At 44.2% G+C, this 16,944-nt stretch overlaps 1 protein-coding gene across 3 annotated transcripts in view; it reads left to right on the top strand.

Annotated features, from left to right (window-relative positions):
* Positions 1 to 13,857, top strand: part of frmpd1a (FERM and PDZ domain containing 1a) — a 29,106-nt gene extending 15,249 nt beyond the window's left edge. For 2 of the 3 annotated variants that reach the window (XM_040187172.2, XM_040187173.2), the window contains 10 exons: positions 421 to 525; positions 2,574 to 2,669; positions 3,092 to 3,217; positions 3,399 to 3,518; positions 4,092 to 4,228; positions 4,466 to 4,685; positions 4,786 to 4,968; positions 5,925 to 6,069; positions 6,150 to 7,439; positions 8,470 to 13,857. In XM_040187172.2, the coding sequence (XP_040043106.2) occupies positions 421 to 525; positions 2,574 to 2,669; positions 3,092 to 3,217; positions 3,399 to 3,518; positions 4,092 to 4,228; positions 4,466 to 4,685; positions 4,786 to 4,968; positions 5,925 to 6,069; positions 6,150 to 7,439; positions 8,470 to 12,008 (5,961 nt within the window). In that variant the 3' untranslated portion in view covers positions 12,009 to 13,857. Of the gene's footprint in view, positions 1 to 420; positions 526 to 2,573; positions 2,670 to 3,091; positions 3,218 to 3,398; positions 3,519 to 4,091; positions 4,229 to 4,465; positions 4,686 to 4,785; positions 4,969 to 5,924; positions 6,070 to 6,149; positions 7,440 to 8,469 lie in introns of those variants that run through there. The other variant, XM_040187175.2, reaches the window with a different exon arrangement.
* Positions 13,858 to 16,944: the final 3,087 nt, after the last annotated feature.

Raw genomic sequence — 16,944 nt, forward strand, 5'->3', positions numbered from 1 at the left:
TGTGGTCCAGTATCCATTGTGCACATCCTTCCTGGACAGTGCTTGCACATTTTGTGATTTTAGGTAAATAGTCAGAGCTTATCCTCAGCGTATTGTGTAAACTCGTCATATTTGATAACATGGACATTTTGATTTGATATATAAATGTCAGTAGTTATATTGACGCTGGCAAAACGACTTTCACTGTAAGTCTGCAACCTGCCGTAGAGGTCAACCAAAGAATCAAACTATTCCATAGCAGAAATGTGTTTGGTTACATCTCTGTGTGCGTGCAAAAGCAACAGGCTGCGTGTCTTCATTTCCCCTTGTGTCTATATCTATAGATATAAATATATACCGCTTCATCTGTAAATTATCATCTGAACATTCTAAGTTTGAAAATAAATACTGCAACAAGCTGATTTGGTGATTTGTGTCCAGGGCCCAAAGTCATCATTCATCACACCAGAGAAGAGGGCCAAGCTACGGTCTAACCCGGTGAAAGTTCACTTTGCTGAGGAGGTTGAAGTCAATGGACACTCTCAGGTAAGTGAGAGAACATGCGAGCATGGATCTTGCTGTGGACAGGTAGAAAAAAACGTTAACGTTAAAGATGTCCGTGGGTCCTACTTTTATTTTCCTTTTTTTATCTCACTCACACACACATGACTAGATATGCTGCAATGAAAGCAAGGACGTTGAAGAAGCTAATAAACCTGGATGTAAACAATGGTGGCTTTTAAAGTCGGCTGCTGTGGTGTAAAATGAGATTAATTATTACTAATTGTGCATTTATTATTATTAGTTGTGCCAGGAGGGGTGTATTTGTAGGGTATTCTCTGATAAGCCTGGCTCTGCGTGCTCAGAGTTCCCATCCTGCCAGCGGATGTGGAATTAGCTGCATGAGGAAAACCACAGAAGCTAGAGTGGCCATCACTAATCACAGAGAAAACACGGGTCGATATCTGCCTCATTCTCGAGTCCTAATGTCTGTGATTACAGGACAATAAGCATCGGGAAGGGAAAAGGGTAGAGAACAAAGGGTGGGGGTAGATGGGAGGGGGGGGGGCGGCAACGGAGGAGTTGTTTAAAATTTGAAAGATCTCCATTAAACTTCAAAACATACAGACATTAATTTTGCAGTAGAGCTCAGTGTCAATGCAGAAGAACGGTTAAGATGACTCACCACAGCAAACAGGCCGAACACACAGAAACAAGCACGATGAGGAGCAGAAACTCTGGAAAAAGAGCAGAAAATAAGGCAAAGCTTATCTTTCTCTGCGTTTGAATTGTTTTTTTGACATACAATTTTATTTTTTTGTAGGTACAAATGCAGAAGAGAATTCAATTATAATAACAGGGAATCATATTATTGGAGGCATTTCCATGCAGCTGTTTTTATTCCACCAATTATTAAAAGCTAAATGTATCAATGTGCCTGGAACACACATGTAAGATATATCATGCGTATTATGAGGCCTGAGCTTCATAAGTAGCACCAGAGAAAACACGGATCTGTGTGCAGCGATGAAGAGACTGCAAAAATGCTGACATTAATACATGAAGCTCGAAGCATTATCTTGAAATCCACAATTGGAGGATTAGCGATATTATTTTCATGACAGCAGAGTGAAACACATCATTATTTTGTTAATATCCTGGGAATTTGATTCAGATCTGTCCTACATTTTTGACCATATATTGATATTGAAGGGTATATTACTGTCACAAACAAGGGACAGGAGACAGCCGTGAGGTGAATTAGATGGTTTATTGACACTATAATGGAAGCAGACGGAGATTTGAGGAATAGGCAGGCAGAAGATCAGGATGGGACGTTAACAGGAGGGTAGTCAGAGTTCCCGGTTACGGACTGGAGGAGACTATCTTGGATCGGCCAGTAGGGATTTCAGGAACGTAGCTTGGAGTCTGTGGAGTCCTGTAGAGACGAGACCAGACGCTGAGTGTGTGAAGAGGAGCCAAATATTAAGGGAGGTGAGCTGATGAGGTGCAGGTGACGATGATTAGAATTCAGGGGACTGTGAACGAGTGGGGGGAGTGATTGAAGCTGGCGGGATCCTGACAATTACACACATTTCTTTTGTCTCAATCCGCAATGTATCAAGCAACATTTTCGGCAAGGTAAATTTCGCAATATATAAAAATATTTTCATCTGCTGTAGAAGTACACAGTAAGTGAGAAGATAAGTAGTATACAGTTAAATGGCCTATTTTTCACCGCTCCTGGGTTACATTTGTGTGCAATGACTTCAATCGACCATTCGAATAAATCCATAGCTGTTTGGGGGCCCTTTTTAGATGGAGGACACAGGCCTTCATCTAAAAGAGCCCCCAAAAGCACAGTGTTGAGTGTTAAGTTGTTTGTATAATCAGGCCTGGTGAACAGGAACGATGCTAACGGACTCTGCACGAGACCGAATAAACCTGCTGTCCGATTCAAACACACAGACACAAACTGCTTTCTCGCCTTAACTCCATCTCATCTCAAGCTGGACGGCTGTTACGGCTGAAGCACCTGAAGTTTTACAACACTTGCAGTACCATTGACCTTTGACCCCATGTCTGCTTTGCAGGGCAACTCGCTGCTCTTCCTGCCGAATGTTCTGAAGGTGTATCTGGAGAACGGGCAGACCAAGGCCTTTAAATTTGACCCCAGCACCACAGTCAAGGTACAAAGTAGTGAAACAGAACCGTGTTGATATTTTTTTCTTATTATAATTTTGTATACCGTATTCTATAAATAAAGTTCAGAAATGAAGTGGAGGTATTTTCTTTGATACTTAATACTTAATAACTAAAATTATTATTTTACCTTGATGAAGTTGCGCAAAGTCTGCAGTAAAGCTTTGTATTAAAATATAACTATATAACATCAATTATATTAAATGTACGGTCCGATTATTAAAAACAAACTCCGTTATTATCCGTATAATATAAACTTTGCACCCGTTTCCTTGATTCGCCAACTACTCAGAGCTTATCTTGCTCTATTGAGACCTACAAACCTCAGATTAGCTCACCTCAGCAATTATGTTTCCTGATGTCTTCAAATATTGTCTTACAAGAGGTAATGTTCTTCTCTGTGCATCAGGACATTGTGATGACTCTCAAGGAAAAGCTTTCTCTGAGCCGTATTGAACACTTCTCCCTGGTGCTGGAGCAGCGGCACAGCATTTCCAAACTACTGCTGCTACATGAAGAGGAGCGGATACAGCAGGTACACACACACACACACACACACACACTAATAACTTGTGCATTACTTATATCTACATCTGCAATGAGCACTTAATCTCCATCTGAGAGTGAGTTTAATCCGTGACTATGACAGTGCATGTAACTGAATTCAAAGACATACATTTGAGGCACTGTGTGTTTGTGTGTTTTTCTGTGTTCAGGTGGTCCAGAAGAAGGAGGCCCACGACTTCAGATGTCTTTTCCGTGTTTGTTTCATGCCCAGAACCCTGCAGACGCTGCTACAGGAGGACCCAACATCCTTTGAGTATCTCTACCTGCAGGTAGATCTCCAAGCGGAGTCTTCATAACACAAATCTGTTGTGATCATTTGTACCCTTCAGTGAAGTTGTATGAGCCCTCTGAAAAGTCCAGTTATTGTTGCATTGACACATTTCACCTTAATATAAATCAAATCAAAGTTGTATTTCGTCTCTGTAACAAAGACCATTTCCATTCCATGGTTCAGCTCGTGTCGACTCACTTTTGGAACCAGCGACATCGTCGTTTATGCGACACTTGTTGAAGCACAGTTTTGCAGGCCAGTGGTGGTTTGGCTATTTAAAAATGGCGGGTTTGTCTGAATTAGGCTGCCCAATGATGCTCTCTGATCAATAAGTGGTCTAGATTGTTTTAACTCAATTTTAAAGTATCTGCCCCCCTGGTATCGCAGACAGTAGTAGGTACCAGGTGCTATTCACAACCTTTGTTAATGGAAAAAAGTTTAGCCATGCTGCTCCATGCAATCAAGTAGTATAAACCTAAATACTGCAAATGAGACGTGCCAAATTAAATGACATGTTTATTTCTGGTTTTGTGTCTGTATTTCACCACTTGTACCTTTTTGTTTGCATTAGGGAGTGAACGATGTGCTGCAGGAGCGCTTTGCAATAGAAATGAGGTGTAACTCCGCCCTGCGACTCGCTGCGCTGCACATTCAGGAGAGATTGGCAAGCTGTGGACAGTCAACAAAGACCAACTTAAAGACAATCACGTGAGAGACACACGCACAGTTTAAATTATAGAACAAGTGGTGGTTTTACCTTTTTGGCGGGACGTCGTTTTGAGAGCATCAAATTAGTGAGCATATCAAGATTGGAAATTATTTAATCTTCAAGAAAGTGTTTGAAATGGTATTCCAATCCCATTGATCTTTAATTTCCACATCTCGAATGCAGTTTCATCTTTCTAACGGTCTGAGACTCAGTCTGTGTTCCTGTGTTTGCTCCAGGAAGACATGGGGCATAGAGAACTTTGTGTCATCCACCTTGTTGAGGAACATGCGAGAGAAAGATCTAAGGAAGGCCATCGGCTACCACATGAAGAAGAGCCAATCTCTGAACGACCCCAAACAGAAGGGTCTGTCGGTGGATCAGACCCGGGTAAACTACCTGGAGGAGCTGAGTGAGCTCAAGTCCTTTGGAGGGAAATCTTTCAGTGCCACCATGATGGTAGGGCTTCAAAGTATCTGCTGTAGATTCTTTGGTGAGTGCTGGTTGAGTTTCAATCTCCTCATTGTCTATGATGTATATCTGTTCAACCGCCCTGCAGCTTCAGGACAGGGAGTCGATGGTGACCTTGTTGGTGGGGGCGCGCTACGGCGTGAGTCAGGTGGTCAACCACAAACTGAGCATCCTGTCGACCCTCACAGAGTTCAGCAGCATCACACGCATCGAGCTGCTGCCTGAGTCCGACAAGGTCAGCCTGGTCAAAATATACCTGCAGGACATCAAGGTAAGAGCAAGAAAAACTCTCCCTAATTGACAGAGCAAAGACTTTTACTTTGAAGTAACTGAATCAGCATTACAAGCATGACTACAAAGGTGGGTTGTATTAGATTGTGTACTAATTCACATTATTTGTTCCCCTTTTGTTGGGGCAATTTGATGCACCTGCAGGCAGGTCACAGGAGATTTAGCTTCTTTCTGGAAGTCTAAATTTACACATCAAAAAGCCTATTTAGTTTAAAAGGACATTTTATCCCAAATAAAAATATAGATTTTCCCTTTTACCCGTAGTGATGAATAAAACTTGAATATTATGGGACACTAGCGTTCCAAAATAACTCACTTCATTTAGCAGAAGGAAGGAATCAGCTGTACTTGATACTGCTAACTCACATTGCTATGATAAAGATAATGTTGAAACTCTAAGGAGGAGGATGCCATCGATATTTACATCTCGCTCTGTCACATGATCGACCCCCTCGTCAATGAGTAGATCAGCGCCTCCTCCTGCGCGGCAGAAAGAAAAGACTTTCCTACATGACACTTCTCAAGACAAGCGTCAAAATTTCTTGGAGGATACATTGCTTTGAGTTTCACAAATGCATTATTGTGGTGCTTGAGTGCTATATAGTTTCACTGTGTTTAAGAAAAGCCAAAAATAAGCAAACTGATGAATGAATCTAGATTGATTAATAGCACTACAGGTGGAATGCAAAATCTTTTATTTAGTTTAGCATTTAACTTAACATATAGATGTGGATTTTAGGTTATGTTATGCACCCCCTGCTGTAAAAAATGTCTAGACTTTAGCGTTCAAAGCTATTTGCTATTTCATTATGTTCATGCTCCTTTTGGATTCAACAGGATATGTGATGAGTGTTTTTCCACTCCTGAAATTGGCGTTACATCCCTGTACTTTCCTCGTCTCGTCTCATATCGTCTTGTCTCCTCTCTCATACGAAGCCCATCACGTTGCTGTTGGAGTCAACGGCCGCCAAAGACATGTCCTGCCTAATCGGTGGTTATTGTCGAGTGTTTGTCGACCCCAACCTCAACGTCTTTCCCTGGATGCATAACTCCAAGAAGCATAGAGTGTCTGCTGAGGAAGGTACACATGCGCAGTAGTATTCAGCCACAAAATGTGTCAATACGTTCAAAGTCTCACACCGGTACGTTCCATGTTCCCAGGTTATGTGTCACGATGCGGCAGCGACTCAGACACCTCCTCAGACTTGGACATGGAGGCGCTGGTCAACCTGGTGTCATGTGACGAGAGGCCCGGCCATCGCGTCAGATCCTCGTCGGACCCGGAGGGAAGAAAACGAAAAGATCGAAACAGAAGGAGAAACAAGGACGGCAAAGAAACGGGAGCTAAACCTTGGGAGGATAAAAAGCAGAAGGAAGAGAAAGATGCTGACACGGAAAAGGAGAGGTCTCCCCCGGATAAGAATAGAGCGAGAGAGAGCGAGGGCGCGGTGCACAATGAGGAGACAGAAAGAGGGCAGGACGGTCCGCAAGCTCAGACGGAGATAGCGGACAATGACTCCGGGGAACTTGGGGGAGAAGAAGGACACGAAGGTGGAGACGAAGTGCGAGCAGCAGAGGAGCAGCCGTCTTTATCGGAAGCGTCCGATTCGTGGAACAACGACCCTCGTGTCATCGCCAGCCCCTCCTGCGACTCCCTCGACGCTTTGGAGGAAGATGACTTAATTTCGTGTTCTTCCTCCTCCTTCCACTCCGGTGCTCCCTCACAGATTCACAGCCACTCTCCCGTTCAGCTTCACCCCTACTCTCAATGGCACGTTCAGCCCCACCTCCTCGCCCCTCCGCCGGCTCACGTCCATCCTCTCGTCCACCTCAAATCTCAGGAGAGGCAAGGAGGGGGCGGCAGGAGGTCGGGGGACGGAGCTGATCCCCAGCTCCTGGCGGCGCCGTCCCCCTGTCTAAGCATTCACCGCACCCAGAAATGTTCAGGTGACCACTTCCCCGAAGACAGCTCCATGTGTTTCGCGGAGCTCTCCCGCCTCGTGGACTTCTTGCCGAGCCCTCCGGAGGCCAGCGAGGATGACGAAGAGGAGGAAGAGGTGCGAAGGAGGAGGAAGAGAAAGTCGGCAAGAAGAGCGGGTGAAAGAGGGAGCGTGGACACCGAGGCCAGTTTTAAAGAGCAGCCGACGTCCGCGTCCTCCAACATTGATTTTGTGTTTAACTTCGACCAAAGCGACTCTCGCTGCTACTACAAACTCTGCTCCAACATCACCCCCGACAGCGCCCGCAGCCTCCCCCACCCTCTGAATCATCAGCAGGAAGAACACCGGGGGGAGGGGGAGGAAGAGTCGGTCAAGGCAGTCGACCTGGACCCCATCCCCATCCTTCAGCCGCCACCTGGCTTCGGTGACAGCAGCTCGGATGAGGAGTTCTTTGACGCCATAGACCGCTTCACCTCACCTGAAGACTCTACCTCGGGGGCCACGCCAAGAGGTGATTGGGTTTTCATCTTCAGGCTGGTCACATGGAAGTGCAGGCTATTATTTTGGTGCCATCTGGTGGTTGAACACCAAACACTGGTGGTTTTACTACACAAAAGTGCCAACGTTGCACTAAAGATTAATAAAATGTAATTTTCACAAAGAAGTGGACCACACTTATGACAACTCCAACAGTACCGATGACTGTCTGTACAGATTCACTTTATAGAGCATGTGGAGCTCAATGCAATCAAGCTCTCCAGCCAGAGAAGGGACATGTGTCATGCATCCATTACTCTTGAGTGTTATAGTGAGATATTTTTTAGTTACACAATTACACCCAAGAACTGTGCTTAGGTGCGATTTTCAGGTCCTCCCACGTTCTGCTACTTTATAGTTCTACTCTACTGATGGAAATATTATACATTTGACACCAGTAAATTTATTTAACAGATACGTTCACTATTTATTCTTCAGATACAACGCAAGTTAAAGATTAAACCCAACCATTTTGGCGAGCATGTGACCACGGACAAAAATCTTTGTTCTGATTTGGCCTTTTTCTCAAACATTTTTCTGCCAATAAATTGTTAACAGTTCCACTACAGAATTTCTCCCCTAGAATTCCCTAATGGCTTCATTTCTATAGAGGTCAAATCACTAAAAAAACTGACTTTCTTATTGCATGTCAAACTTTAACACATAATGCTCAATGAAGGACTTTTACTAGTTTTTAGATTGTTATTTTAATATTCTTATGAACCAGAATAATTTAACTCATCCAACTAGAACACCGAGGTGGCATTGGTTGTGTTGGGGACGGTAGATCGCCAAAAGTTGAAAAATAGACTGCAAGACAGAAAAATTTGGGCACTCCTGACTTATGAATAGGATGCTACAGGATTTCAAACAGTGTTTTATAATCTCTCATCTCTCATTATTATGTATCATTGCAATTCATTATTATGATAAAATTAGAATTTCGACTTCCACCATTTTCAACACAATATTGCTGAAGCTGAGATTGTTTTACTATGTTGCAGATATTCGCACAGAGATGAAACTGGACCTCCTCAGCACCCTCAGCCTCAGTGACATCAGAGTCTCTGTGACAGATGCAGACAAAGATGGCAAAGAGGAAGAAGACAGAAAAGTAGGAGACGAGGAAGGAGGAGGCAGAGAAACGTTGTTTCAGCTCAGAAAAAGATCCCGTAAGCGTCGTTCCTTCGTGGAAACTGATTACACTTCTAGGGTGTCGTATCCAGAGCCAGATCCTGAAGTGAAGGATATTCTCTCTACTAGGCTTCATAAGAACCTCATGGAAGAAGAAAATGATGCACACACTCTGAGTTCAGATCCTGAACCTTCAGAGCAAACCCAGAATCCCAGTCCTACAGTCTCTTCTTTGACCCACTCTGAAGGGGAACCGGCTCAGCTTGAGTCAAAACCCATCCTGTCTAAATCCCAGTCGCGTAGACCTGGGTCTCCTTGTGGTTTAGGGTCTCCTGAGCAGACCAGAGATCCACTGGCCACCTCCAGGACTAGGAAACAAGAAATGGAGATGGAACCTGACGCAATGGAATTCAAATCAGTCACTGATCTGGCGAAGGCATCGTCTCCTACCATCACCGTTGTCCGCTGCCGGGTGGACCCAGATGGAAAGGAAAGTGCTGATCGGAGGGGTGACGGAAAAGAGGGAGGGCGGGAACAAGAGGACGTGGTTGAGGGGAAGGAGAAGGGCGGCGAGGAACAGACAATGGGTGTGTTGGGGAAAGGGACGTTCACTAATCATATGTTTTTGCCAGAAAGCACTGAGGAGGAAAGGAAAGGGAAGGAAGAGAAGAAAGAGGGGCTGAGAGGGAACTCATCCAATTCAAAGAGACCAATCATCGGTGCAGAGAGGCAGCTAGAGGCCAATACACCACCTTCGTGTTTGATGGATGCGACTAAAAAGAGGAGTAATGGCCTTTTAGAACCCCATCTCATTGCCCATGAGCAAAACATGGATGAAGAGGGACAAACGCTTGAAGGTGTGCATGAAAAGTTTAACCCTCCATCATACTCACCACAACCCCCTCCACCCTCATCCCCTCTTCCTACTATGCCAGTGCTTCACAAATCTCAAAGTGACTGTTATTTGAGGGGAGAAGTCAGTGGCGAAAACTTGGGAATGAAAATGTCTTCATCTTATCCCGAAGAGATCCCAGAAAGACACAGTGACAAAGCACAATTATATTTAGACATCCGCGCCAGTATTATTGAGGATGATGCCAACGGTGTTGCTAGCTCTACTAGGACTGTTGGCGATGAAGTTACAGACAGCACCAATTCAGACAATGTTTTTTCTGATGACGACATGAGTAATTCCTTAATTTCTAGTTCAAGTGACAAGAAGGATGAGTGGGCTATAGCTGGTAGGCAAAGCATCAGCTCAACTTTGGCTACAAGAAGTGACGATGATTCTCAAATGGGTAAGAATTCTCCAACTAACAGTGAAGCTCCTACAATTATTAGTTCAGTAAATTCTGACTATTCGCGAGCTATAAACTCCATCACTGCAAAGCTCGGAGTTGCAACAAGTGCAACATCTTCTACATTTATTTCAGGTACCAGATTGCGATGTGACGTTACACATGAAATTGCTTCGGGTTTGACTGAAAATGAGGACAAAATCTTAAGTGATTCCACTATGCAAAGTGCTCCAGGCAAAAAAAGCTTGGCTAGTCCTAGCTTAGCGAAGGCTAATGCCGTCACATTACACAATCTTTCCAAGATGCCTCCTTCTCCAACTCACTTCCTCTTCCAGACCTGTTCCCCTGGCATTATGGGTAGCTTATCTTCCTCCACACTCAGGGGGAAGATTCAGAATTTACCCCTTTACTTATCACGCTCACAGGAAACCCTCAACCAAGCTGGGATGGGCAACGTACGTCACAGTTCAGCTGAGGACAACAGTAAGGACAAAGTCGAGACCAAAGTCACCATCAAAGTTACAGACGTTGATGACGTCACACAAACTATAGGCTTTGAAGAGGGCACAGCTTCAGAATCAGCCGAGTCAGACGATTCAGATACAACAGTTACGGGATCTGAGGTAGATGGGGAGTTTTTTGTGGAAATAAACTCTGCAAAGAGTTTTCAGGCACTGTCAGAGGTAAAGGAATTATGCCCTCCATTGCCGGTCCAGACCGATCCCAAACCCCAACACCGACATCCGCCTCTCAACACCGGACCTATCAAGGATTCACCAGGACCAATAACAGAGCCTCCAGCCACCACAGTGAACGGCCTCCAAAGAGACCCTTCAGGCCTAAAGATGGACACACCTGGCCCCATAAAAGAAGCTCCAGAATCAAAGATGACTGTCACAAGTCCAGGTGAAGACATTCCAGGTCATATAATTACCACTCAATCACGTGCTATCGCCCATCCGATAGTGGTGACCACACAGAATCTAAATGGACCAGGACCCCCTTTTCATAGTCAAGCACAGAAAGTAAGACGGACCAGTACCGACAGACCGTTGATAGCTCTTTGTAGGCCCACAGGGAAAAATGTAATCTCCCCAAAATCACTTTCTTCAGGCTGCAGGGTGTTTACTATCTGTGAGGATTCATCCCAGACAAAGAGCCCAGCCATGGCGGCTACTACCCCACCCTTGAAACATGATTTTAGCTGTACTTCTGTGCTGGGGTCTGGATGTGAGTCAGTAGTGGAAGAGGTGCAGGTGCCTCTGGAGGCTTGTGGTTGTCCGACGATCTATACCAACTGCTTCGGCAGCGGGGACAGCTTTGACGAGGAGCTGACAGTCTACGAGTTCTCCTGCCGCGCACAGAGCAGCGCCGTGGCTCAAACTTCTTCTGCAGCAGTTCTTCCTCTCGTAAACTCTCCGCCCATTTCCTCTTTCCTCTCCACCTCCCCCTCCCTCTCTCCCTCCTTCCCACGCTCCAACCTTTTCTCCTCCTCTGCCTCTGAGCTCAGCCCTCTACTCTCGCCGTTATCTGACCCGTCCGACCGTTTCCTGCCCCAAACGCACAAGGACAACATTGGTCGGCTCGGCCAGCAGCGCTACCCGGAACCCCCGAAAGGTTTCCAGGTACTCCGCATAGACGTAGACCAGCTCCTTTCCATTCTGGAGAGCGGTGCGGACAGATCCGTAGCAGGCCCCGGATGTCGCCACCCAAGGGACTCCTGCCCTGCCCACTTTACCGAGAACAAGAGGGTGCTCCAGCTGGAGGCACGGCGGTTGATGTCGGGCTGCCAGAAGGTGGTGGGGATTGGCCAGAGCCCCGAGGAAATGCTCCATTCCCTGGCGGACAGCTTCCGGACCCTGGTGGAGTTGGCGGGTATATGCCTCTGGTTCTCTGGTTGCGAAAGGTGTGACCGAAGGAACGCAGAGGCCGTGGCCGGTCTGGCGGATGTGGCCCGTTCATTCAGGGACTTCTGCCTGGCAGCAGAGCGGGCCAGCAGCAAGCGCAGCTGCCAGGACCTGAGCTCCAAGCTGCTAGCGAAGCAGTGCACCGCGCTCACCGCCTCCGTCTTCTGCCTCACCCAGCTGTTCCGCACCCTCACCGCGCTGTGAGCCGGCAGCAATCTCTGAAGTCTTATGGACCACAGGCAGCCCGTGGTGTGGAAACTCTGCCACACGGGGTCACCAGTGAGCCCGGGGCAGATGCAGGTGTGGGCGGCACTCGGGCCGGCCATGTATGGGACGGGCGGTGTGAGGGGAGGTTACCTCGGAAACACAGTGATGTCACTGAGGAATGGCAACAAGCTGCCTCAACGTCATGGAGCCTGTTGGAGATCGTCGAGGTGCATGTGGTTACTGACTATATGCTGTGCACGCACCGCAGGGGTGCTGCTTGTTTCCCAGTAGTGAGGAACTGATGTACTGAATGTATTATAGGTTATTAATTAGGTTTATTTATTCATTTATTTATTGAATTATCGGTTACTACAGTGAGCAAATAAGGAATGTAAAGAGAAGAAAGAAAGCAATGTGGAAATGTTTACAGGCATGTCTTTAGATGGAGTAGTGGGCCTTTTACACACATACACAAGCACACAACTTCAAACACATAAAGAGAATCTGTATTTGATTCTGTTCATACACATGCCTTTTGTGTGACTGATTGACCGCGTTACGATAAGAAACCCTTCAGTTTACTGATGCTTATAAATCTTTACATTCTCCAGGTGACAAGTGGGGGGGACTTCTCTGAATGTTACTGTTTACAAGACCAAAAATCTAGAGTGAAAAGTGATCCCACAAATCAAGCCTGAAACTGTGTTTGCCATTTTATAAATCTAATAGCAGAATGCTGATGTATGCGCATTACGTAACTTCATGAAAAAACTGTTTGGATGAGATGCAGTCCTTTGCACATTTAATTTGTTTTCATTTTGTTCACAGACTCAGTATGGTTTATTGACATGTAATACATTTATTTGTCAACACTCTTTCTCTACGCCCTGTGGAAACACCGAACTCTCCTGTGCATGGTGGTGTGTCTGTCAACACCCAGTCTTTTCCATACAATTCATCTTTAGTACCAACGTGTCCATCGAGAACAGGAATCTCCAGTATTCGATTGGTGACTTGGTCACACTTTCCGATAGATATTTAGGGCACATAACATTGTTTATGGGAATTTTAGGTCCTAAGATTTTGGCAACTGTCAGGAACGACTTACACAAAGTGCATTATTATTACAGATTTCCCGGTATGTCCACAGATAGGGGTAAACCAGTGAGTGAAGATGAGCGGGATAGCCCGAGCAGTGCAGTATGCAGCACATGCTGAATTGAGTGAGAGAGTCTCAGAACATCTATAAAACTGACCTAATCATTGGATGACATTCGAGTTTGTCGATCTCCCCACATTTGCCACAGAACCATGTACAATACTGACTTACATGAATCTTATTATTGTGGATAAGCTGACACAATACAGCATTTTCACTTGGAATGTTTCTTTAAGTACAAAGGATTGATGCCCACCGGACCTGCATGTTCACTGGAGAAAGTTATCAGAACGAATTTCACCACTACAGTGCTGGGAACACAATCTGTTGCAAACAGTGTTTCTATATACAGTATATATTTGTAATGGCAATTGAAATTTAATTGAAATTATTGTTAACTTGTCCTGTTTTGTTTTCCTGGGTTTGCAAAAGAACATCTTTTCCTCTATTGTATTCCCTATTTTATGCAGTGAAGAATTTCATTACTTTTACTATGATCTCCATGAGACAATTGCCCTAAACAACTGATGGAAAACTTTTTAAATAATCTGTGCTCACAAAGCATGCTTTAATAAGCCATAAACTGCATTGTTGTTTCATCAGGGATTTTATCTGTGAATGACTGAATGATGTCGTCTGCTCTTGCTTTGTAATGCTCAACTACCACCATTAAAAACAATGTCAAGATTTTCTTTTTATGATTCTTCATTGCTGACCCATTTGTCCCCTCTGATTACCAGGACAGGTGTAGGAGACATGCAGAACTTAAAGCAGTGCAACAAAGACTCACATAGGATGGTGCATATGTAAAGACCTGCATCACTTTTAGTTTGGCTAATTGTGCCCGAGAGCACAGCAGAAAACAGAATTGGCATAAATCATCAATATATTTCTATAATATACTTAAAGGATGTAAAATCCTTATCCGGTGGTGTTATCGTAGCAACAACGTTGGAACCTACTCAAAACTAGTTTATAGCAAAAGAATTGTGATTAATAACAATGAACACAAAGTTTGTAACCTTCGTCTAGGGGGCAAGTGTAACAGCAGTCACAGTTGCATGTGTGTGCAGAAACAATGACATCGAGACTCCTCGATGGGCATTTCTGCACATATCGGTATTCATAAATCAGGTAAGCGGGGTTAGTTTTTGGTAGATCGTCCGAAAGACAAGCTAAACTTCTGAAGACTAGCGTACTAACTGTACTTTTAGACCTCATCATTGATCTTGTTGTTTTCCCATTAAGGAAATGTTCAGGAAATCTTTCGTCAGTCCCACAGCAAGGAATTCAACAAACAATTATGGCCAGTACGGAGGTCGCACCCACTTCCTTCAGGGCTATCAGCACCACGCTCTAACAAACTGAGCCAACTGGCCGTGTGACGCTTCATGCACTCAACCAATGTTTCAAACAAAATAACTTTGGTCCAAAAAAGACTGATTGTCAGGAAGCAAGATGGCGCGAGGCCATTAGAACCATCTACGCACCGCAGTCAGAGGTCGCAGGGAAAACCCAAGAATTTAGCAATAAAACGGTGACACAGAGCGACAGGAATCACGTGGGAAAGCCAAAAAACTGACGGCGAGACAACGGACGCACATGGCTTAAATACCTGAAGGAAGGTGCAGGTGATTGGACGCAGGAGGGAACAGGTAGAGACGAGGTAGACAATCACAAGGGTGGGAAAAACTTACCGGGGGAGAAAGTACAGCTAACGCAGGGACACGAGACAGAGAGAAATCCAAAATAAAACTACCAATAACGCAAAATGCAATGTTTATCTTATTACTTTGAATATTTTCTCTGCCCAATATGAATTAGTTATATCAGACCTATCTCCATTATCGTTTCATGTAAAGGACATTTACAAGACGAACACAACAACATGTCCGGTGATTTGCGTCTTTGCATTTTATTACATACAAAATAATACAATTCTCTAACTTCTAGGCTCCGATAATTAGAGAAAATACTAGCATGCTTCTTTTTTTAACCAACTAACTAGGTGGGGAGGTTGTTCAAAATAATGTAGGGGAAAGTTCCCCTCTTTGGTGAAAAGAAAAACGTTTATTGTAGTTAATGAAACTATCTAAGACTCACTGACATGGATTAATATTTCAGAAAGTGATCAAATCCAAAAGGGCTGAGTCAGAAAGTGACGGATTTCACAGTGACATCACAGCGTACATTGTGTTAGTGAATTGTCATTATTGATTCATAATTGTATTGAAATTTCAGTATTGCAGTGCCGACTGTATTTCAGTGTGAATGTGGTGGTTTGTCAGCCTTCCAGTAAAAGCTTTGCATCTGCGTTAGGTTGTTCTTTCCCCTGAAAAAAAAGCAGCTCAACAAAGAGCTTTGGTATCATGTTTGTTTTCTCTGCCTGTTCTTACCTTTGGTTACTTAGTAGCGTGATCTGTGCTGTTTCTCTACCTGCTTCGTGCGGACTTATGGGAGCGGTAACTTGTAAAGTGCGTGTGATCCATCAGAGGAGGATTCCGTTTCCTCCGCTGGGCTTTTCTCATCAACACTGGACCCTCCTACTGGATGTCAAACAGAGACCGGAGGTCGCCAGGTTACTCCCAACTGTTTTTTCGTCTCCATGGGAGCAGAGTGGAGGAGAGGAACGAGTGTGTGAATGCATTGCTACAGAATGAGGAGAACTCGTTGCCTTGTTAGCCTTATCAGGGCGCACGTTGATTCCTCTGCTGTTTACTGATGAGCTCATGTGTTACCTGTCCATAATACAATGTCTTTTAATTCAACTATTTCCGTCTAACAAATTAATAATTTATTATAGTCATTTAATTATGTATTAATAATTTTTGTACTTTAACACAAATTATTTTTTTAATACTATTGTACCATTTAGGCCCAGACGGTTTTACACTTGGCTTGAATTAACCTGAGAATAAGGTTCAAGAGCCCAGATTAAACTCATCATTTAAGAAATCAAAAAGAGAGATGTAACAAAAAATGCGAAAGAAAAGCACATGACAAACATTTAATGCAACGGATACAATGTTTAAAAAAAAACAATACGTTATCAGCATACAGCCCATTAGAGGTAATCTCAGACTTTGACATGAATGCCAGATGACCTATCTACCATTGAACCGCCATGTAGGCTCAGTGTCTTTCTCCTTGTATGTCATCTCAGATTCAAAAGTGGTGTGTCATGGGTGTTGAAAATTAACCGGACTGTGCAAGATGCGAGACCGACACTGAAGTTTGTCTTGGCGGGACCCTAAAGTGGTTATGTATTATAGCTGGCACTTTCTAACATATTCATCTCTGTCAGTTGGACTTTGCCTTTTTGACTGACATAATTGACGGAAAAAGTGTTTGAAAAAGTGTTTGAATATGCTGCAAAAAGAAATGCAAATCGGTTTCCTGGAGTCCATAACCCGGATGATCCGTCTGGGTCCATCGTGAGATTTGATAAAAGTTCCTGCAAATGAGCGTAGTTAAACTCATATTCTCCCAAACTTTTTGAAACACCCCTTGTTGTTTTATTAACATTTACAACTGCTTGTAATATGTAATACAAAAGCTAAACTATATAGATTTGTAATAGCACAAATGAGACACAATAGACACACTCATTGTGTGACTGCACTTACATGCCATTATGCAGTGGTGCCATATAAGTTATACAGTAGTATAATGTAGCGTAACTCTACATTCTCGAGGCAAATACTGTACTTTTTACTCCCCATGGATGTGATGACTTTAGATGACGAAGAGTAACTCAACTAATAAATTATATCA

Source organism: Gasterosteus aculeatus, chromosome 9 (assembly GCF_964276395.1).
Source record: "Gasterosteus aculeatus chromosome 9, fGasAcu3.hap1.1, whole genome shotgun sequence".
Lineage (NCBI taxonomy): Eukaryota > Metazoa > Chordata > Actinopteri > Perciformes > Gasterosteidae > Gasterosteus > Gasterosteus aculeatus.